Source organism: Muscardinus avellanarius (genome assembly GCF_963383645.1).
Source record: "Muscardinus avellanarius genome assembly, chromosome: 2".
Classification (NCBI taxonomy): Eukaryota; Metazoa; Chordata; class Mammalia; order Rodentia; family Gliridae; genus Muscardinus; species Muscardinus avellanarius.
The window spans coordinates 186,643,362-186,665,666 of NC_137787.1; the positions used below are offsets into that span (position 1 = coordinate 186,643,362).

The 22,305-nt window shown below is 44.2% G+C and overlaps 1 protein-coding gene across 3 annotated transcripts in view; it reads right to left on the reverse strand.

The window, feature by feature from the left end:
• Positions 1-22,305, reverse strand: part of ABCC4 (ATP binding cassette subfamily C member 4 (PEL blood group)) — a gene marked incomplete at both ends in the record, with an annotated part of 289,171 nt that overhangs the window by 10,802 nt on the left and 256,064 nt on the right. For all 3 annotated transcript variants that reach the window (XM_080688958.1, XM_080688957.1, XM_080688956.1), the window contains 3 exons: positions 4,211-4,345; positions 14,961-15,066; positions 16,660-16,832. In XM_080688958.1, the coding sequence (XP_080545084.1) occupies positions 4,211-4,345; positions 14,961-15,066; positions 16,660-16,832 (414 nt within the window). The remainder of the gene's footprint in view (positions 1-4,210; positions 4,346-14,960; positions 15,067-16,659; positions 16,833-22,305) is intronic.

Below are 22,305 nucleotides of genomic sequence, written 5' to 3' on the forward strand. Positions count from 1 at the left end.
AAAGAGCTCAGGGTGTAGCTTCGAGGTAGACTGACCATGGGTTCAGTTCTCAATACCATCAAAACAGGAAAACAAGACGAAACAAACAAAAGAACTGCCAGGAGGACCAAGCGAAAGCTATGTACACTTGAGGGCTATGCAAACTAAATTATAAAGAACTGTGGAAAGCATGTAAAATAAAGGATAACTTAAAATGTAAGTCACCGTTAATACTGCTAAATGAGGTAAAAGGGAATCAAGAACCTAAATCTGAGGCCGATGTGCTTGTCTGTGTATATGTTGTATTTGAATTAAAACTCCCATTGAAGGACAAGATTTCTAATTCTGTGTCTCTTACAAACTAGGGTAACGTTGGGCCACCTTAATCCCTGAGGTCTTATTTTCTCATCTTTATATTTTTGTATTTATTTGTGGTGCTGGGGGTGAAACCCAGGGGCATTCTACCTCCAGGCTATACTCCCAGACCTATTTTATATTTTATTTGGAAACAGGGTCTCACTAAGTTGTTGAAAGCCTAAGTAGCTGAGGCTGGCTTCCAACCTACGTGATCCTCCTGTCTCAGCCTCCCAAGTGCAGGGATTACAAGCGTGCGCCACCACGCCTGGCTTTCTCATCTTTAAAATAAGGGTGCTGAGCTGGGATTGGTGGCACACGCCTATAATCCCAGTATTTGGGAGGCTGAGACAGGAGGACCACAGGTTCAAGTACAGCCTCAGCAATTTAATGAGGCTCTCAGCAACTTAACAAGACACACTTTCCAAATAAAAAAATAAAATAGGGCTGGGGGTGTAGCTCAGTGGTAGAATACCCCAGGTTCAATCCCAGTATCCAAAAAAAAAAAAAAAAAAGAACACAAAATAAGAGTGTTGAATAAAGAACAAAACCATGTCATTTGCAGCAAATGCTAACAGATCAGAAAGTCAAGGGTCGTACGCCTCTCTAATACGCAGATAGAAGGGATTTCAGTCGAATGAGGAGAGAAAACAGAATGCTGGACGGAGACTGGGGGAGGGAGGGGGCAGTCAACAGGGATCGAGGACGAGAACAGTCCAAATAAGGATGCGTCCACGCAGGAGACGTCACCGCGAGCTCACCAGCACACGTGGGTCAGGAGGAGGGAGAGGGCGTCCAGAGTGAAACACGCCAAGTGATGCGTGCATGTACTTGTATCGCTTTGACTCTCACTATGATGTATGATTACACTGCACCAGTAAAAGTATGTAAAAATGCAAAAAAACCTAAAATAAATAAGGGTGTTGAACTATGTTATCTTAGGTAATCTAGATCTATCTAATATTCTATGATCCATCTCTCGCTATTCGATGCCTTGACAGCATGATGGCGACACACTTTAAAAAGGGGGACTCTGGCAAATAGTTGGGGGTATATCTCTTTGATATAAAGTGCTTGAGGTATCATAAAACAAGAGAGGGTTGAGGTTCTGGGCTGTTTTATGACTAGATTATAGAGGGATCCCAAATGATTGGGTCTGATGAAGGAGACGCCGCAGAAGACGAAGCCTCTAGATGACTCGGGCCTAAATGCAGCGCTCCGAGTGCAGCTACCTACCCCAGTCACATACGCTGGGAGTCCTGACTGTCCCTGAGCCCACGTTTGAACCCCACCTCTGCCAATTATTAGCTAACTATGTGATTCTGGGCAATTTCCTTTCCCTCTCAAAGCCTCAGACTCTTCAATAGTCACGACGACAAGAGGACCTGTATCAGAGCAGTGTGACAAGAGGTATCAAAGCCTCATTCTTCATGTTATTGTTGTAGTCGCTGCTGACTTCACCATCACCATCACCACTACCACCATCATCCACCATCATCATCACCACCACCACCATCATAACCATCACTACTACCATCACCACCATCACTACCACCATCACCACCATCACTACCACCATCATCACTACAACCATCACCACCATCATCACCACCACCACCATCACCACCATCATCACCACCACCATCATCACCATCACCACCACGATCATTACTATCACCACCATCATAACCATCACCACCATCACCACCACCATCACCACTACCATCACCACCACTACCATCACCACCATCAACATCACCATCACCATCAGCATCAACATCATCACCTTCACTCCACAAACTAACCGAGTATCTCTGCTCTTATCTAAGCTTTGCTTTATACTGTCAATGGCCAGGGGCACATCTAACATGCTTATTAGTACCTAGCATAGTACTTTGCACACAGGCATGAACTTAACAGTTTTGAGAATGGAAACAGGATTCAAAGAAATAATGAAAGGCACAGCTCCTCGTTTCTAAGGAGCAAAGAGATGAAACAGAAACAGAAGGAAACCCAGGCTAGGTTTTGGGTAAATCCTCCATATAGAAGGGCTGTTAGATCCTGGAACATGTTTAATTTTTTCATTTATTTTTTATTCTTATTATTTATTTATAATTTATTCATTCTGTTATCTTTAAGATATTTAATATATTGTATAAAACTAAGCACTTTTATTTTATGTATGGTGCTAAAACCTGGGAAATTAAAAAAAAAGAAACTAGAATGAAACACATAGCCACGTTACCGTGACTGGGACGCAGTTATGATGGGGAGCCTCTCGGGTACCGCTGCAGTCTTGTTCCTCCCTAAGCCATGCATACCATGGGCAAGAACCCGGGCCTTTCCTGCCCACATCCTCCGTCCATCAATACACACCCACTTTAGAGAATTATTAAAAAGGGCTATGAGTGGCTGTGTGACACTGGCTAAGTCCTTAAACCCAAGTACTCTATTTGTAAAATGAAATAAAGTCACTTTGCTGTTGTTCTGCAGAGAGCATGTAGCCCAGACAGTCTTTAAAACTGTGTATAGCTTCAGCACCATTCGGACGATAGCTTTAAGGTATGAATTTTAAATTCATCCTAATGACGATTCTATCTTCTATAAGGCAGAAGAAACAGAGGTCACTGAACCTATTTTTTTTTTTTTTTTGTACTGGCGATTGAACCCAAGGGCATTCTACCTCTGAGCTATACCCCCAAGCCTTTTTATTTTTTATTTCAAACCAGGCTTCACTAGGTGGCTGAGAGGCTTGCTAAATTGCTGAGGCTGGTCTTGAACCTGTGATCCTCCTGTCTCAGCCTCTCAAGTACTAGGATTATAGGCATATGCCACTATGCCTGGCTAACACCTGAGCTATATGGGACTGATCTAATCCTAAATAGAAAAGAAATAGGAGAGCCGGGCGTGGTGGCACATGCTTGTAATCCCTGCACTTGGGAGGCTGAGACAGGAGGATCACACAAGTTTGGAATCAGCCTCAGCTACTTAGTGAGGCTCTCAGCAACTTAGTGAGATCCTGTTTCCAAATAAAAACGGGAGTATAGCCCAGAGGTAGAAAGCCTCTGGGTTCCACCCTTAATATCACCAAAAAAAAAAAAAAAAAAAAAGGAGAAACCTGGGGAGAAAAGAATAGTAGGAGTTTTCTTTACAGATGATAAAACAATGAACAATCTACACATTTCCTTGGTAGATTTTTCTAGAACAAATGAACATTATCCCACATTTCCCCCGCACTCTCAGAGTCCCTGGATGGACCCACACTCACCTCAAACACACTGAGCACCAATAAGAATGAAATGCACTGAAGCTGGGCGTTGTAATGCAATCCCAGCACTTGGGAGGCTGAGAAAGGAGGATGGCAGGTTCAAGGACAGCCTCAGCAAGTAATGAGGCTCTCACCAAATAACTCTTTTTCAAAATAAAAATAAAACAGGGCTGGGGGTGTTGCTTGGCAGTAGAATGCCCCTGGGTTCAGTCCCCAGTAACAGACACACACACACACACACACACACACACATACACGCGCACTAAATCTGCAAAGGGAGTTTCCTGATCTATGAGAATCTGAACCCATAGGGGGATAAATTGGTACGAAATCCGGTCTTAAACCTTTCCCCATGTTGAGCCCACCTGTTTGCACGTGTGTGTATGTGTGTGTGCGTGCACGTGTGTATACTCACATCCCTCTCCCCCCCACTGGCTTCCGCCAAGTCCTCGCAGACCTGACTTCAGCCCGGGACGTGTTGCAGCCATGTCTCTGGAGGCTTATAATTGAAAAGGGGCTCACAGTGCTCGTTACCAGACCCGCGGCGCGCAGTCAGAAGCGAGGAGAACGGGCGAGTCGCACCGTAATTAGAGCTCCTCGGGCGCTCACCTGTTTTGCTGTTTCGGCGAGGGCAGCGGCTTCTCCCTTGCCCAGCTGCTGAACCATCTTGTAAAAGAGGCTCTCTTTATTTTGCAGCAAAACATACGGCTCATCAAATTCTTTCAGTCTTCCTGCATCCAAAACCTGGTAATCAGCAGAAAGAAGCCCATTGAAACACAATGTTTTGCAACCACATATTATAACTCAGACAATATTTCGGAAAGGCGCGGGAGAAGGAGAATATAGAGGTTCTATTTGGGTGGCAGGCTTGGAGGGTGTTTAAATGGTTTGATTACCCTGTTTTGCAAAGCAAACAAAGGCCTAACCTGACCTTTTATTATTATAATGTTAGAGGAAAGAAAGAAAATGAAGGTTCTAGACTCTCATGATGGGCCCTCAGCAATCTTGTAGCATTTTATATTCTTCCCAGGGCATTTGGAGTTGTCATTGTTAGTTAGGGCTTTTACAACTCTCAGACTCTGAGCTTTTTGGTGTGTATGTGCGATATTGGGGATTAAATCCAGGGGCGTTTTACCTCTGAGCTACACCACCAGCTCTTTTTCGTTTTTCGTTTGAAACAGGGTCTAAGTTGCAAGGTGCTGAGGGTCTTACTAAATTGCTGAGGCTGATTTGAATCTGTGATCCTCCTGCCTCAGCCTGCTAGGTGCTGGGATTATACCCTGCACCATCACGCACCACACAGGGCTCTGAGGGTCGCTGATACACACACGCTGAGCTGGGAAAGCCGACTGGCTGAAATGAGCTGCCAAGCTGGTTTGATGGAATCAGCAAGAGTTAGAAGAAAAGTAAGCCCTTGTGAAATTTCTGTAGGGTCCTGGACTATGTCTGCCGGGAGGAGAGGCTAAGGCCCGGTGGGTGAGGGTCTGTGCATCCTGTAGTTGCCTCCGCTTGTGGGTTATGAGAGACGGGCCCAAAGCGCTGCGACCTAAGCCGCTTTGGCATAATTGCTTTACAGAGAAGAAATCTCCAGAAATCCAATTTTCTCTTTGGATAAGACTAAAGAAGCAATTAAGAAACTGAGCTCTGGATTCCAGCGACCCCGGGCCGCACGGCACACCAGGGCAGCCCGATCGGCCTTGGTGAGGCTTGGTTATCCGTCCTCACAATTATCTTCCCCGGCTTCTTTCTCTCGCTTCCTCCGCTGCCTGCCTTTTAGCTGTTTTATGGCTCATTAATACGTCCACTGGAAATTGAAAGGGAGAGGAGGGGGCTCTTCACTGTGCATTTCTACTTGTTAGTGGCTTTGGTTAATGGTTTCGAAGAGAAGGCGTCCAAGACAATTGGCCCAAATGACGTACCTAGAAAAACAGTTCTGATGTTAAGTGGTACTTAGTTCTGCATTTAGGCCGTATTTAGAATGCATTTATCTTAAGAGAGTACGCAGAAGTCCTGAGCAGGACACAGGTTGTTTTTCTGCATCTAGATACTGCAGTTAATTCTGGTATTTAATGGGAAACATTTATTAAGTCTCACAAAGGGCATTTTCCTGTTAATCTTTTGTTTACTACTGTGAAATCACTGGTAAAGGCGGCTTTCTCAAAAGAGTTCAAAAATAATTGAATCTGTCACATCCACATAATAATTAAAATGTCCTATAATTTGGCGTGCCAATTTAGATGCCCCGAATGTGTAATTTTGCTTAAGCACATAGCATTACAGGGCATAACTACTCCTCCTGACGTTGAAAAAGGAAAAAAAAATGCAATTTTAAAATACAGATCTCTCTCATGCTAAAGACTAAGTAAATAAGTGAATCGAATTACTTTACAACATGATGAACTGTCTGTTCTGCAAAGGCAGTAAGTGAACTTGAAAAACATCGCCACTTCCGAGCTGGCACAGAGTAAGTTCCCTCACTATAAAGACTGCGCGTAACCTTGAATGGAAAAAGTACTATACTATTTTGTCCCTGTCCAAATTCCTACCAATTTAATAACCACGTATTTTATTTTGTTGGGAAGGTTTTTCTTACTTTGAATGGGTCCGAACTGTGATAGTCTGTTAAAACTCTTGACAGTTTCCTAGCACCTGGTTTTGTGTGCGCATGTTTACGTGAGACTGAACCCAGAACCCTTATGTGCTGTTTGGTCTCTACCACCGAGAGGCAAGCCCAGAGCTCTCAAACTTGACTCTCTAACTTTTGCAAGGTAACACTTTGACGATGTAAACTACTTTTTAATAGTATTTTGATATATTTTATCACAAAATACAGGTATGGGGATATCGCTCAGTCCTGGGTTTGATCCCCAGCACTGAAAAAAAAAAATTGTAAAATGAACTAGATTACCAGAGTCCCAAACGGATGAATAAACTCGGTTTGAGAGATGGCATGTTGGCATGCCCTGATACATAAATACAGCGTAGCAAAGAATATGGTCATCGTAAGATCAATAAAATTACCTCCTCATAACTAAAATATCAGATTTTGAACTGCAAAAGGAAAATAAAAATGGCTATGATCATACATTCACTGTCAAGATCATCACTATTTAAAAATGAATTAGACAATTAAGGGAGATAATTTAGATTGATCCATTCATCCAGTATCCAGTAAGTACCTAGTGCTCAAAGCACTGTTTTTATCATTCATTCATTCATTCATTCATTCATTCATTCATTTGTAGTGCTGGGGATTGAACACAGGGACATGCTACACTTCCCAAGCTACACTCCCAGCCCTATTTTTTATTCTGAAACAGAATCTAAGTTGCAGAGGGCCTCACTAACTCACTGAGGCTGGCTATGAACCTGCGTTCCTTCTGTCTCAGCCTCCCAAGTACTGGGATTACAAGTGTGCACCACTATGCCTGGCTAAAGCACTGCTTTAGAAGTGAAGATTCCAAGACAAGCAAGACACACTCGCTAAGCTGCTCCCAGCCAGGGATGAAAACTGAGCTGCAGAGAGTAACCTGGCCCCGACTGCATGATCGGTAGATGGCTGAGCTCAGGCTGAAGCCCAGGTCTGAACTAAGTTTTCTCCATCTGTGTTTCCAGAGAAAGACACTGTTACTCCTGATATGCATTAACAGGAGTAAAATAATTGCCAAGAGAACCTTAAACTTTTGTGTGTGTGGCACTGGTGATTAAACCCAGGTGAATCTACCTCCGAGCTACATCCCCAACCCTATTTGATTTTTATTTTGAAACAGGGTCTTCACTAGATTAACGAGAGTCTCACTATTTCCTGAGGCTGTACTTGAACCTGTGATCTTCCTGTCTTAGCTTTCCAAGTACTGGGATTACAAGTGTGCACCCCTACACCTGGCTGAGAACTTTAAATATTTCTCTCTCCTTTCTTTCCTCCCTCCCTCCCTCCCTTCTTTTTCTGTATGTATAGTATGTGTAGTATTGGGGATTAAACCCAGGGGGATTCTACATCTGATCTAGACCCCCAGCCTTACTTTATTTTTTATTTTGGAACACGGTCTTGCTGAGTTGCCAAGGGTCTTGCTAAATTGCTGGGAGTAACCTTGCAACTGTGATCCTTCTATCTAAGCCTCCTAAGTACTGGAAATATAGTTGTGTGCCTCTTCATTTGGATAATATATTTGACTTTGCCTAATTCAAGAAAATATGTCTATATGAATAAACATATCCTCAGTCCACTCTCTATCACAATGTATTTCACTCAGTACTCATTATTTACGATGTGCTTGGTACGTCCTCACAGAAGAAGAAATGCAATTTTATTAAATCTCCAGGACTGAGCCAGGTGCTGTGACGCACGCCTGTGATCCCCGTACTAGGGAGGCTGAGACAGGAGGATTGTAGGGTTACAAGGAATCTCAGCAACTTAGCGAGACCCTGTTTCCAAATAACAAATACAACGGGGCTGGTGGCGTGGCTGAGAGGTAGAATGCTCCTGGGTTCAGTCGCCAGTACCATAAAGCAAATAAATAAGTACTTAATTCCAGGATTCATAAAAGAACAAGTGGTAAAAACCACACTGGAGGAAATCCTAAGTGACCTTTCGCTAATCCCTGGAGTTACCGCCATACATCACGGCGCTTACACTGTACTCACGTCAGGCTAAATGCCAGGCAGGTAAGTCCCCGCCCTGCATTTAGGGTCTGTCCTCACCAAGAGGCAAGCATGCTCCGAAGGCAGCAAGGCGAGGGAAAAGCAAACACAGGAATCGAAGCAGCAGGAGAGGCCAGCTCCGGCCAGAGGCTCGGAGGAAGAGGCTCAGAGAGAGGGCGGGAGACTGGGCTGGCATGACCAAGAGACCTGGACACTCAGAAGTGGGGGTGGGAGGAGAGTGGTCATTCCAGACACAATCAGCATGGGCCTGGAGGGCACCTGTCCCTGCCCGCGGGCACAAGCCGGGCACAAGCACAAGCTTCTCTTGCTGCATCGCCAGGCCTGGCACTGTACACATGGGCCCAGTGGTGTCGAGATGGGGAGGCTACAGGCTGAGACCAAGGAGAGGAGGCCGTGGCGGACACTGGGCTCAGTTGGGTGAGGCCAGGGGGAGAGGGCGTTATGGGGTTAGAGAGATGGACTTGGAGAACCCTGTGCTTCCAGTTGATGGCCCTGGGCAAGAGAGGGAGAGAGGAGAGACAGGGCCTGGTGAGCTCTGAGGCTTCAGACTCACTAATGTTACGCGTTATAAAAGAGGAGAAGAGTCAGCTACTGTGTGAGGCAAGTTGGGGTGCACAAGGGAAAAAGCCAGAAATAGAATTTTACCCACTTTGATTTCATATATATTGGTTTGATCAAAGAGTCTAGTAGGTCTTTCAGAACAATGGAAAGCAACTCTGAATGTTCTCTCTGCACAGAAAAGCAGAATTTTTCTTTTTTGAATGTATGTGTATGTGGGGGTACTGGGGATTGAACCTAGAGGCATTCTGCTTTTGAGTTACATATTCCGCCCTATTCTATTTTATTTTTCTGTAGTACTGGGGATGAAACCCAGGGGCATTCTACTTCCCAGCTGCATCCTCAGCCCTATTTTCTTTATTATTTATTTTGAAACAGGGCCTCACTAAATTACAGAGGGCCTCACTAAATAGCTGAGGCTGTCCGCAAACCTGTGATCTTCCTGTCTCAGGCTTCCAAACGCTGGGATTACAAGCGTGCGCCACCATGCCCAGCTTATTTTTTTTTATATTTATTTATTTGTTTATTTATTTTTTGCAGTACTGGGGTTGGATCACAGGGGCATTCTACCTCTGAGCTATGCCTCAGCCCTAATTTTTATTTTCTTTCTTTCTTTCTTTCTTTCTTTCTTTCTTTCATTCATTCATTCATTCATTGGTGGTACTGGGGTTCCTGGAAGTCCTTCTACCTCTGGGCTACACTCCCAGACCTATTTATATATATATTTTTTTTATTTGGAAACAGGGTCTCTTAAGCCAGCGTGGCTGGCTTCGAACCAGTGTGATCCTCCTGTCTCCGCCTCCCAAGTGCAGGGATTACAAGCGTGCGCCATCATGCCCGGCTTATTCTTTATTTTGAAACAGGGTTTCACTGAGTTCTAAAGGGTCTCACTAAGTAGCTGAGGCTGGCTGAAAACCTGTGATCCTCCTGTTTCAGCCTTCCAAGTACTGAAATTACAGGCCCGTGACACCACTCCCAGCTTAATTTCCCATTTTTATCTTGTTATCCATACGAAAAGGCTCCTGGCCTCTCTCTCTCTCTCAAAGGGAGGGACATTTTCCCTTGAATGGGTATTTCTTATTTTCCCACATCAATCTCTATCTATGTCTCTGAGAAGAAAAGAGAGAAGAGAAGAGAAGAGAAGAGAAGAGAAGAGAAGAGAAGAGAAGAGAAGAAGAGAAGGGAGAGATAAGGCTCCAGAAATTCTTGCTGGTCCCCACCCTTCGGGTACCCAAGAAAACTGTAATTGAAGCCACACATTCACACTGACGTGACAGCCATTGCCTTCTCACACCTGAGATCTCTCCAGAAATGCCAATCTCAGATTGGTTGCTGCTCTCTAGTAGGTTAAAAAAAGAGACACATTTTATTGGGTGAGTCAGTCGATTACATAGGCTCAATGAAGACGTGGTTATCAGGCCTACATATCTGCAGATAGTCCAGGTAGCTGTCCTAGATATAAAAACTAGATGGGCCCATTGCAAAATAATGTAATCCACTTTAATGGGCAGGATGCCGTCACGGTAGCGGGGTGTGCTCAGGGAGAGGTGAGGGCCGAGACAGGGTGCAGAAGAAGGCTGACCTCAGGAAAAGTCCAGAGGAGCTTACAACATGGCGAGGAGCAGGAAGGGGAGCGTCGCTCAGAGACAAGGAACAGGGAAGGGAGATGGGGGGTGTGGAGGCCTGCTCTGGGCTGCCCGGGGATAGGGGTGCTTGGACAACCATCAGAGCTTGAAACGGACTCCCTTATTGGCAAACTGGGTATGTGTGATTTTACTCTGTGACCAGATATGGTGGAAGAGGGAGCCCTTGGTGTTGTAGAGAGAAGACCGAGCGGGTCGTGGCGACCTCCTCGCTGCTGTCCGAGCATCCCTTCTCGCCTCCCTCTCCTCCCAGGGCTTGTGCTTTCTACCGGCGTGTGAGTTATTTCCCCACCCCTGGCCACTTGATTTGAAACTGTACAGCTTATTTTTGAAGGAACATTTTGTTTTCCCCTGTAATGTTCTAATTGCAGTCACGTAGGCTTATCAAATAAAAGTTCCGTGAAGGCGAAAAACAGGATTTAAATAAAATTCAAGTTCGCTTGGAGCTGCCGTGTTTTTTCCAGCTGGGTATGTTACTAGAGTTACTAGATCTCCCCCTCCGCCCCACACACACTCTGGGAAAACAACTAAAAAGAGATTTGAGTTTGGAAAGATTAATAAGACCCTAAGATGGCCTATCAGAGGAAGAGCTACGATCTGAGTTGGGTTTGGGGGCGCCATATTTCACTCCCAAAGAATTCTCTAGCTGCTGGCAGTGACTGTGTTAAACACAGGCAATGGTTGTAGCTGCAGATTCTCTTCTTTAACTTTTAACTCAAGCTATTGGGAGAATCCAGAATGCTAAGGATGGCTGTGCAGAAAATGGAGGGAAAAGTCATGCTATTGATGGAAAAGAAAACAGATCCCAAACAGCCAGCAAGTCCTAAAGCCTACAGGGAAAAACCATCCATATTGCAGAGATAGTGGTATTAGGAGAAAGAGCTTCCTAATGTGTCTGTTTTGCTTCACTGTCTTGTAGCAACTGAGCAAGGGAGGGAGATTAAATTAGCTGTCATAACGACTTACACTACGTTTAATAAAGTTGAAATTGACAGAACATCTTTATAAAACAGACTTCTCAGCCTAACGCATTAATGATGCTTAATGAACCAAAACTGGGTAAATCCCTTTGGAGAGCCAACACATAAACAAAGCTATTAATTAGGTCACAGTTGTTTCCCAACAAGTCTTTTGTTTGATTTACTTACAGTAAACAAAACCATATCCCTGCGTCTTTGTGGAGAGGCATTCACCAGTGCAACAAAATGTAATTATTACACCTTAAGCACTTGCAATTACAGGATGGATGGTGGCGTTCTGACGACAACGCGGCTGGCTCTGCCCTCCTTAGCATCTGGTACTTTCCTAAGCTGCTCCCTGGGCCTGGCCATAGCCCACAGGAGCGTCAGGCTTTGCAGCTGATTGACTTGTCTCTACGTCCTCAATGCTTTGAGAAAAACAGAACAGCAAAGCACCTGTTTTCTAGAACGGGAATAGGTGTTTCTAAAGTAAGCAAGAAAAAAAGAAAAACCCTGCATCAAAAATAGAAGATTTAGCCAGGCGTGGTGGTGCCTGAATTTGAGAGGCTGAGACAGGAGAATTGTGGTTTGCAGACAGCCTCAGCTACTTGCTGAGGCCCTTTGCAACTCAGTGAGACCCTGTTTCAAAATAAAGAATAAAAAATAGGGCTGGGGTGTAGCTTGAAGGTAGAAGATTTGAGAAAAAATTTTTTTGGTTGTTGTGTAGTTGAGATCTTGAATGTCCCCTAAAGGTCCACTTGTTGAAGGCTTGGTTATCAGGGTGGCACTAGTAGGAGGTGGTGGAATCTCAAAGAGGCGGGGCCTAGTGGGAGATCTTTAGGTCATTGGTGTTGTAGGGATTTGGGGGATCTGAGCACCTTCTTTGCTGTCCTTTGCTTCTGGGCCATGAAGTGAGTGGTTCTATTCCATCACACATTCCCACCACTACAGGTCCAAAGCAATAATAGGGCCACCAAAAAATGTAAGCCAAAATAACCCTATTCTCTTTACAAGATGATTATCTCAGATATTCTGCTCTGGTGACAGAAAGGTGACTGGTACACTGGTATTCCACTGAGCTGAAAGTCAGCTGATGATCAGAAGCGCTGGAACATAGAAGAAGGTTTCAATCTGGGGTGGACAGCGCACAGAGGCCAACTAGCAGTCTTTGAAGCTGTAGGAGGCAGGTCTCTTGGGTTCCCCGAGGTCAAATCCTGCCATTCCCCGTGAAAATCATTAAGAGAAACCAGCTCAAGTCACTGAAGTGGCCTGCAGCCTACTGTGATGTTGTGGTCCAGGAGGTGAGCTCTCAGTGCTCGGGGCTGCCTCTCTCACATCTCATCCTCTCCCTGGGTGGGACAGCATTTCAATGTTGACAGCTTATTGGAAGCCAAAGGTTTTTCCTTTGAGGGATGTTTTCCATATTACAAGACTTACTGAAAATGAGCAAGCAGACAAAGAAGAAAAAGAGAGAAGACGGGAGGGAGGAAATATGGAAGGAAAGACTGAATTACTACAGAAGAATGAGCTAACCAACCCTGGAAGGAAGATACTGGAGAGAAACTCAAGAGACCCCAGCTTGGATGGACCCTGGGCTGTGCAGCTCCGAGTCTGCTGCTGGAGGGACTTGCTGCAAGTGTCTCCATGGTCCCCCGGCCCCAGATCTGCCTGTCTACACTTTGACCCGGGAACTGGGGCAATCATGGTCATAAGCTCTTTGGCTGGAGGGCGCTGTTAGGTTCTGCCAGTAGGGAGCACTAGAGGGAGACCAAACGGGATGCAGGCAAAGGCTTTACCTTCCGGCCTCCAGCCTGAATTCATCTTCTGTTAGTGCATGTGGAACCAGTCTCACTATGTTCTCACAACAGGACCAGCAGCTGGGCAGCAGGCCGCCCGAGTAGGTCTGAGCGCCCTGCCTCTGAGCTCGTGGTTTAGAGATCTCTAAGCTGCCCCCTGAGATTATCACCTGTCTAAACACTGCCAGCCATTTGGTTCTTATGCAACAAGTTTCCTCTATTAAATTATCTGTTAAGCCAGGCGTGGCGGTGCGCAAGTTATCCCAGCACTTGGGAGACTGAGGCAGGAGGATGGCAGGTTCAAAGGCCAACTTCAGCAATTTAGTGAGACCTTGTTTTGGGGTTTTTTTTTTTTTTTTTTAGGTATTAGGGATGGAACTCAAGAGCATTTTACCTCCGAGCTATTTTTTTATTCTTTATTTTGCAACAGGGTCTCACTGAGTTGCAAAGGACCTCACTAAGGAGCTGAGGCTGTTCACGAACTGCAATCCTCCTGTCTCAGCCTCCCGAATGCTGGGATTACAAGCGTGCGCCGCCATGCCCGGCTTAAGAAAAATCCTCTGTTGAAACCATTTGCTTTTCTGACTAGAAGTATTTCATATTTTAATAATGTTACCTCAAAATATTACTTTTCGTTGACACATGAAAACTGTATTACATTTATGGGGTACAAACTGGTGTTTTATACTGATTTCATTTCCTTCGGCTATATACCCAGCAGTGGGATTGCCTGACAGTACGGGAGTCCCTCGTTTAGTTTTGAAAGGAAGCTGCATGCTATTTCCCATAATGGTGGTGGTGACAAACATTCCCATCAACGGCGTTTAAGAATTCTGAAAAGGCTCTGTTGCAGACCTTCTTATATCCACCTCTCTGATAGCAGATCTTGTGAATGACCAAACAGCTAAGGCATTCCGCAACCTTACCAATGACTTCCTAGCACTTTTTTTTTTGGTGGTACTGGGGTTCCTGAAAACCCTTCTACCTCCGGGCTACACTCCCAGACCTATTTTTATATTTTTATTTGGAAACAGGGTCTCTTAAGCCAGGGCTTCGAATCTGCACGATCCTCCTGTCTCCGCCTCCCAAGCGTGTGGATTACAAGCGTGCACCACCACGCCTGGCACTTCCTAGCACTTTTAATGAAAGGTCAATTTTTTGACTCAGGAAATCCCCAAAGCAGAAAGAACTCTGTCACAGAGAACTGTTCTACCACCCTGTACTTCGAATCCGCTCATCACCAGCCATACCTCAGATTTGGGATATTTTCATTGGCTGGCTATCTTAAAGAAAAATGGCAATGAAGAAAATTATTAATACAAAAATAGGCAAAAAGATGTACTGGCTGTATTATTTAACAGTACTGAATGTGCCAGGTGTAGTGGTGCATGCTTCTAATGCGGCCGGCCTCAGGTACTTAGTGAGGCTCTCGGTAACTTAGTGAGACTCTGTTTCAAATAAATAATAATAATAATAATAATAATAATAATAATAATAATAAGGCCTGGGAGTGTGGCTTGGAGGTAGAATGCCCAAGGGCTCAAAAACCAGTAACACACACACACACACACACACACATACACACACACACACACACACACACACCCCAATAAATAAATAGAAGAAAAAGTTAACAAGAAATTACCGTCCGGGGAGCTCTCAACTCCTCTAAGGAGGGATAAACTGAGAAACTGAACAGAGACAGAAGCTGCTGGAATTCCGGGGGTAAGAGAAGGCTCACCATTATCTTGTCGCTGTCGATAATGGTGTTCAGTCTGTGTGCGATGGTTAGCACGGTACACTGGGCAAACTTCTCCCGGATCTTTTTCTGTATTAACTCATCAGTTCTGTCAAGATGGAAAAAGTAGACTCCAACTTACAAAGATGAGCTGGTGTTTCATTATTTTAATTAAATTAATTAATTAATTTCTTTATTTATTGCGGGTTTGGAGATGGAACCCAGGGGCATTCGACCTCCAAGCTACAGCCCCCTGCCCTATTTTTTATTCTTTATTTTGAAACAGGGTCTCACTGAGTTGTGGGGCCTCACTAAGTAGCTGAAGCTGTCCGCAAACCGTGATCCTCGGGTTACAGTCTCCTGAATGCTGGGATTACAAGCACGTGCCACCACGCCTGGCTCTATCCTGTATATTCTACATAGGATACTTTCATCAAATCTAATTCACATACATTTTCCAAGTTTGGTTTCTGGCCCAGAAATTAAGAGGAAGAATTTTTTTTTTTTTTTTTAAATGGTGCTAGGGTCATTCTACCTCTGAGTTACATCTCCCACCCTATTTTACTTATTTTACTTTTGAAAGAGGGTCTCATTACGTTGCAGAGGACCTCACGATGTTGCTAAAGCTTACCTCAAACCTGCAATCCTCCAGTCTCAGCCTCCTGAGTGTTGGGATTACATGCGGGCGCCTCCACGCCCGGCTGCCTTTTAAAAATGCCTTAAAAATCACTATCTTAAGACATGATCCTGTTCTTCAAAGACGCAGTACAAAATGTCGACTGGGAACTTTTACCACTTTTCATAAACAATGGAAAAGATTTGTCCTTCCAAACTGCTTTCAGAAGTGGAATTCAGGCCGGGCATGGTGGCGCACGCTTGTAATCCCCGCGCTTAGGAGGCGGAGACAGGAGGATCGCACAGGTTCGAAGCCAGCCACTCTGGCTTAAGAGACCCTGTTTCCAAATAAAAATATAAAATAGGTCTGAGAGTGTAGCCCAGAGGTAGAAGGGTTTCCAGGAACCCCAGTACCACAAAAAAAAAAAAAATAGAGTTGGGGGTATAGCTCAGAGGTAGAATGCCCCTGGGTTCCATCCCCAGTGCTGGGGGGAAAAAAAAAAAAAAAGAAAGAAAGAAAAAAAGAACAACCTGTCCCTTAAGGTCAAGTCTGTGTCGCCATGTTAGAACTCAATAGTTTTGGACTGAGATTTTAAGGTTTGGGGTCTAGATTTTTGGATTAAGGCCGCTCGACCTGTAATATCATTAGCACTGTTAAACACATGTTGGTTTCTTCCTCTGTTTTCCACAGTCAATTTATCAAGATTTATCTTTGGGAGGAAACCTGGCACTTAGGAACATTTTTAGCACGTTTCTCATTTACCACATTTAAAATTCATATTCAGTAGAGAGTGGTGGCGCACACCTGTGATCCCAGCATTGGGGAGGCTGAGACCAGAGGATCGCGGTTCGCAGACAGCCTCAGCTACTTAGTGAGGCCCTCCGCAACTCAGTGAGATCCCGTTTCAAAATAAAGAATAAAAAACAGGGCAGGAGGTGTAGCTCGGAGGTCAAATGCCCCTGGGTTCCATCCCCAGACTCGCAAAAAAAAAAAAAAAAAAAATCCTATTCATTGCTGTCCACATCCTTCACCAAAAACCCAAAATACTCATCTTCCACGCCGCGCGGGTTTCAGCTCCATCCATACCTTGGGTCCACATTTGCTGTTGCTTCATCGATAATCAATATCCGATTTTTCTTTAGAATCGCCCTGGCAAGGCACACCAACTGCCGCTGTCCAACACTAAAATTGGATCCGGATTCTGCTAACTCGGTGTCCATTTTACCAGGGAGATCTTCGATGGCCTCTCTGAGCTGTACCTGTAGATATAAAAGGACGATTTTCTAAACAAACTACTGCTGAAGTAAGACAAGTCTCTGAGATGTTTGGACTCTGGAGTCGTTCTCTTGGCAGGCAGCTCTTCAGTGTCCAGCCTCCTGACGGTGAGAGCTGGTTCGTTAATGTTCCTTAGGAAGATGGCAGAGTCACCCCAGGACGGAAACAGCCTGACGTAATTAAAGGGAATAAACCGAGCCCCGCATGATGGTGTGCATGCACAATCCCAGTACTTGGGAGGCAGAGACAGGAGAATCACAGGTTTAAGGCCAGCCTCAATATCTTAGTGAAACCCTGTTTCAAAAAACAAATAAATAAATGAGTAAATAAAATAGGGATGGGGTGTAGCTTGGAGGGATAATGCCTGTGGGCGCAACGTTTGGTTAAAATCAAATCAAAACAAAACAAAACAGAACCAAACAAATCTTAATGGGCCCCAAGGTCCTTCTCTGTTACCATCAATAAGCCCACTCTAGACTGGGTCATGAACTATACTGCTCATGCTGGTTTCATTTAAAAAATATGCCATATGCCAATAAAAGTAGTCTCTAGGTAAAATATAACAAGATAAAAAAATTGCCCTTAATTTTGAGTTAAAAGGCAAGGGCGGGGATTTGTAGGGACAGAAAGCACAACAGTGGTTGGGTAGGAACTTGAGGGTTAATTGTAAAGGGATATGAGGGCACTTCTGGGGTGACTACGGTGTTCTAACGTGGGACTTTGGTGAGGTCACACAAGTTGAAAAATTCACCCCAAATCATAGAACCATGTTTATGGAGGGAACACTTTCTGGTATATAAGTAACACCCCAATAAAGTTGGTGAAAAGAAATTATCTCAGTGTCTTGTCCTGCCACAAAGCGCACCTGTGACCCCTCCAAGAAGTCAGGGGGGTTACTGAAAAATGACACTTTCTCACAACATAAAAATGTCTCGACAGAAAAGGTAAAACAGGATCTTTTAGTCAAATTTCCTAAAGGATGCTCTGCATAAGCATTAGGATACTAAGAATAAAAGTGAAAAGGGAAAATTACTGCATAGAGGATGGTTCTCTAAAGATAAAATCCTAAGGGTACTCTTCCACTTTGGAAGATTTTTAATTACCTGAAAAAGTTAAAAAAAAACAACAAAGAACAAAAAACAAGAAAACGGATACAGTGGGAAATTGCACTCTGTATATCAGGGAACCTGGAGTCTATTTTGGGGACAGTTCATTCCCAAGTTAAAACATGTATCACTAGAGCCATAAAGTACATTGGCTTCACTTTCCTAAATGTATTACAGAAAATGAAAACTCAAAAACAAAACAAAACAGGAAGCAATTCATCTTCTTGCCCCCAGATGTATTGGCCAATGTCTGGGCCATTCCTATCAATCTATCTTTGAAAAAATTTTAGTTTTAAGATTATGTGAATCTATGTTGGGTAGTGGTTCAGTTCAACAAGTATCTGTGGGAGAATTTTATAGAAGAATGAAACCCAGTCTACAAAGGGGTGGCTGTACCTCCCCGAGGAGCTCAGCAGATCTTGAGTGCCGGCCTCTAAGCAGGAACAGAGTCGGAATGTCAAACAACAAAAATCCAAAGGTAAGTTGGCAGCGTCTCCCTCGTTCCTAAACGCCGGGGCGCCCCTACGAATGTGCTCTTGCGTTCTGTTTGTGATGAAAGTCTAATTCCAAGAAATGGGAATTCTGAGTCAAGATGAAAGGTCAGACTGGTAAGTTCTAGCGTGAAAGATAGGAAAATGTAGACATTCCGAAGTATAAAATCTGGATGGGGTGCAAGGCTTTGCAAGGAAAGTGACAGGGCAGAAGAGGCCAGCTTGCTCAGTCACCTCCGTTACAAGAGGACCTGCTGAGCGCCATTCTTACACGGGCTGCAGATGGGCTGACACAATTGCTAGAAGTTGACGGGGCTGCTCCCAGCTCTTTCTCTGAGTGGCCTTTAGGAACACTGGCACTTGCACATGAGTCTTTCTTAAGAAGGACAGCCACACTGTGAAGAACCAATCTCACACTTTCCCTAGAGTGATGACCTTTTCACTTCTCTTCAGGTGGTCCACAGCTGCCTGAAGAGGAAGAAGGGTTTCGAGGTGCTGAACATTTCTAGGTTAATGACAAACAGTGAAGACTGTTCTTCATGGATCAGGGACAGGCGTGAGAACGACCTGAGTGTGCAGGGCCTCTGTGGTGCTACGTGGTTCAGTGTGTGATCAAGTATTAGAATGGGGAAGGGGACTACAGAGGCAGGGATGATGCTAATGGTGGCAGCAGGGAGAATCTGGAAACGAATTTGATGAGGGTGTTGTTCCATGACTATTGAATTTCAAGACTGAGAGGTTATGAGGGAGAAAAATCCCTGTTCTTATTAAGTATATATTTACATATTCAAGTGAATGGCAACTTCCTGAAACTGTCTGCAGCTAACCTTCAAATGATTCAGGCAAGAATGGACTGTACAGGAGAGGAAGCAGATGTGGCGAATTATTTGCAACAGGGGAAACTGGAGGAAGTATACACATGCCAGATGATTTGATCATTTAAAAATAAAAAACTTGGGCCCCTGAAGCCGTACAGCCTAGACTGAGTCCTGTCTGACTCTGCCAGCCAGGCAAGTTCCTGAACTTCCTCTCTCTCCGCTTACTCACCTGAAAATGAGGTACAGTATTAAAATCAAGATGTCTCTCTCCACACATTGTTGGGGTAAGTATGTAAAAATGTTTAGAGCAGTGTTTACAATGAAGCAAGAGATCAATAGATCTTGTCTATTACTAGTAATGTGAAAGTGTTTAGAATAGTGGTTAACATAAAGTAAGATCAATAGATATTGTCTAATGACTAATAATGGAGAAGTGTTTAGAATAGTGGTTAATATGAGGTGAGAGATAAGTAGACACTGCCTATTATTAATTACGGAGAAGTGTTTAGAACAGTGTTTAATACGAGGTAAGAGATCAATAGATATTGCCTATGCACTAATGTAGACGTGTTTGTTTATTTATTTATTTATTTATTCTTATTTTTTATGGTACTGGGGGTGGAACCCAGAGGCTTTCTACCTCCGGGCTATACTCTCAGACCTATTTTCTATTTAATTTGGAAACAGGGTCTCACTAAATTGCTGAGAGCCTCACTCAGTAGCTGAGGCTGGCTTCGAACCTGTGCGGTCCTCCTGCCTCCGCCTCCCAAGTGCAGGGATTACAAGTGTGCACCGCCACGCCCGGCTTGTAGACGTGTTTAGAACTGTGCTTAATACACGGTAAGGGATCAACAGATATTGCCTGTTGCTAATAGTGCCCCGGCCAGCTGACTTCATGCTTGGCTTTATTTTTTTCCCCCACACCCATCAGTATAAAACATTGTATTACATTCATGTTGGCTTATTTCTATCTTCTCCATAAGACCCCGAGCTCCAGGGGTGGTGGGGACACTCTGTCGCGATGCCTACTTTAGTAGCCTTGGAATCTGCGATGCCTAAGGAACGGCTTTCGCTAAATATTTGTTGAAATCATGAAAGAAGCCACAAGTACATCTTTTGTGCCATGCCTGTTCCTATCAACTAGAAAATAAATCTATGTGGATAAAGACTTTACATAAAATCTGATCTTCTTATTAAATATCCTCGCAAAAGAAATATATTCCTTTATAAAAATTAGCCAGGCATGGTGGTGAACGTCTGTAATCCCAGTACTTGGGAGGCTGAGATAGGAGGATCACAGGTTCAAGGACAGCCTCAGCAAGTAGTGAGACTCTCATCAACCCCTTGAGACCCTGTTTTAAAAATAAAAAAAAAGGACTCGGGGTATAGCTTGAAGGTAGAATGCCCCTGGGTTCAATCCGCAGTTACACACACACACACACACACACACACACACACACACACACACACACTATTTAATTGGCCCCAGTATGCCACACTATACATGCTTAAAATGTGGAAAACATTTTTAAAAAGTTATCATTTGGGGAAAACAGATCAAGTAATAGCATTTGAAACTATCTCAGTCTAGAAAACTTTATGTTTAAGCTTGGAAAAACAGTAAAGTGTAAAAAAACACACTTTCTGTCGCCCACTGTGATTTCCAATGCCAGGATCCCTTGAGGGAGATTTGACATAAATATCAGAAGCTGGTTCCACTCTGTGGAACTTTCTGACTCCATGCAAAGATGCAGCTGGAAGGAGAAGAGAGAATTAAATTCGACCAACAGATGGAGAGGAGCTTTTACTAGAACACAGTCAGTACCCAGTGGTAAGCGAGGTGCGGGGAGCCTGTTCCCTGGGGTCTGTGGCCCGCGAGGTGGAGCAGCTTGCAGGCTGGCTCCTGGGGTCTGTGGCCCCGGGAGGTGGACTGCAGCCTGCAGGCTGGCTCCTGGGGTGCACATGGCTGACGTTCAGATCTCTGCATCTTGGTTTGCTGTATAATGAGACATACTCACAACCTAATTGAGATAGTATCAATGGGGGACATAATTGGATGATTTCCTCGTCATCCTGATATGATGAACCTTACTCTTACTGTATATCCCAATATTAAAGTGATTTCATAACAGAAGTTACATGCTCCTGGCTTATTGGCTGAGTTTGCAAAGGCCATTTGCAAAGGCCCTAGGAAACCGTAATCTTTACTTTTTTTCCTTTCTGCTACAGGGGAGTAAAACCAGAGGCATTCTACCTCTGAGCTACAGCCTGAGCCCTATTTTATTTTTTAACTTGTACTTATTGTTATTTTTTACAGTACTAGTGATGGAATCCAGGGGCATTCTACCTCTGAGCTACACCTCCAACTCTATTTTTTATTCTTTATTTTGAAACAAGGCCTCACTAAGTGGTGGGAGGGCCTCACTAAGTAGCTGAGGCTATCTGCAAACTCCGATCTTTGCGTCTCAGCCTCCTAAGTACTGAGATTAAAAAGCGTGTACCACCACACCTGCTTACTTTTTAATTTTAACTCTATTTTGAAATAGGATCTCACTGAGTTGCAAAGGGCCTAAGTAGCCAAGGCTGTTGAAGAACCGCGATCCTCTTGTCTCAGCCTCCCAAGTACTGGGATTACAAGCGTGCACCACCGCACCCGTCTTATTTTTTAATTTTTAGGATCTCATTAAGTTGCTGAGGTGGGCCACAAACCAGCCACCCCGTCTCAGCGTCCCAAGTACTAGAATTATGGGCGTGCACCAAGGCCCGGCTTGGCCAATTTTTGATATGCTGTTTTTCTATCTATGCATATTACTTTTATTTATGGAGCTACCACTGCCTCTTAGAGGACTTGACTGGCACTAATTCTAGTAAGACTTCTTCAGTTCACAACTAGTTTTCAGCATTTAAGTCTGTTTAAAAATATTCGGTATTTAAGTATATCTAAGTATTTAGTATCCTTGAAAAATAATGAAGATGAAGTGCAGAGTGTCCACAGGACTAGCTCCCTTCTCAGTGCCACACCTCCTTCTCCGCCTCTGGTAT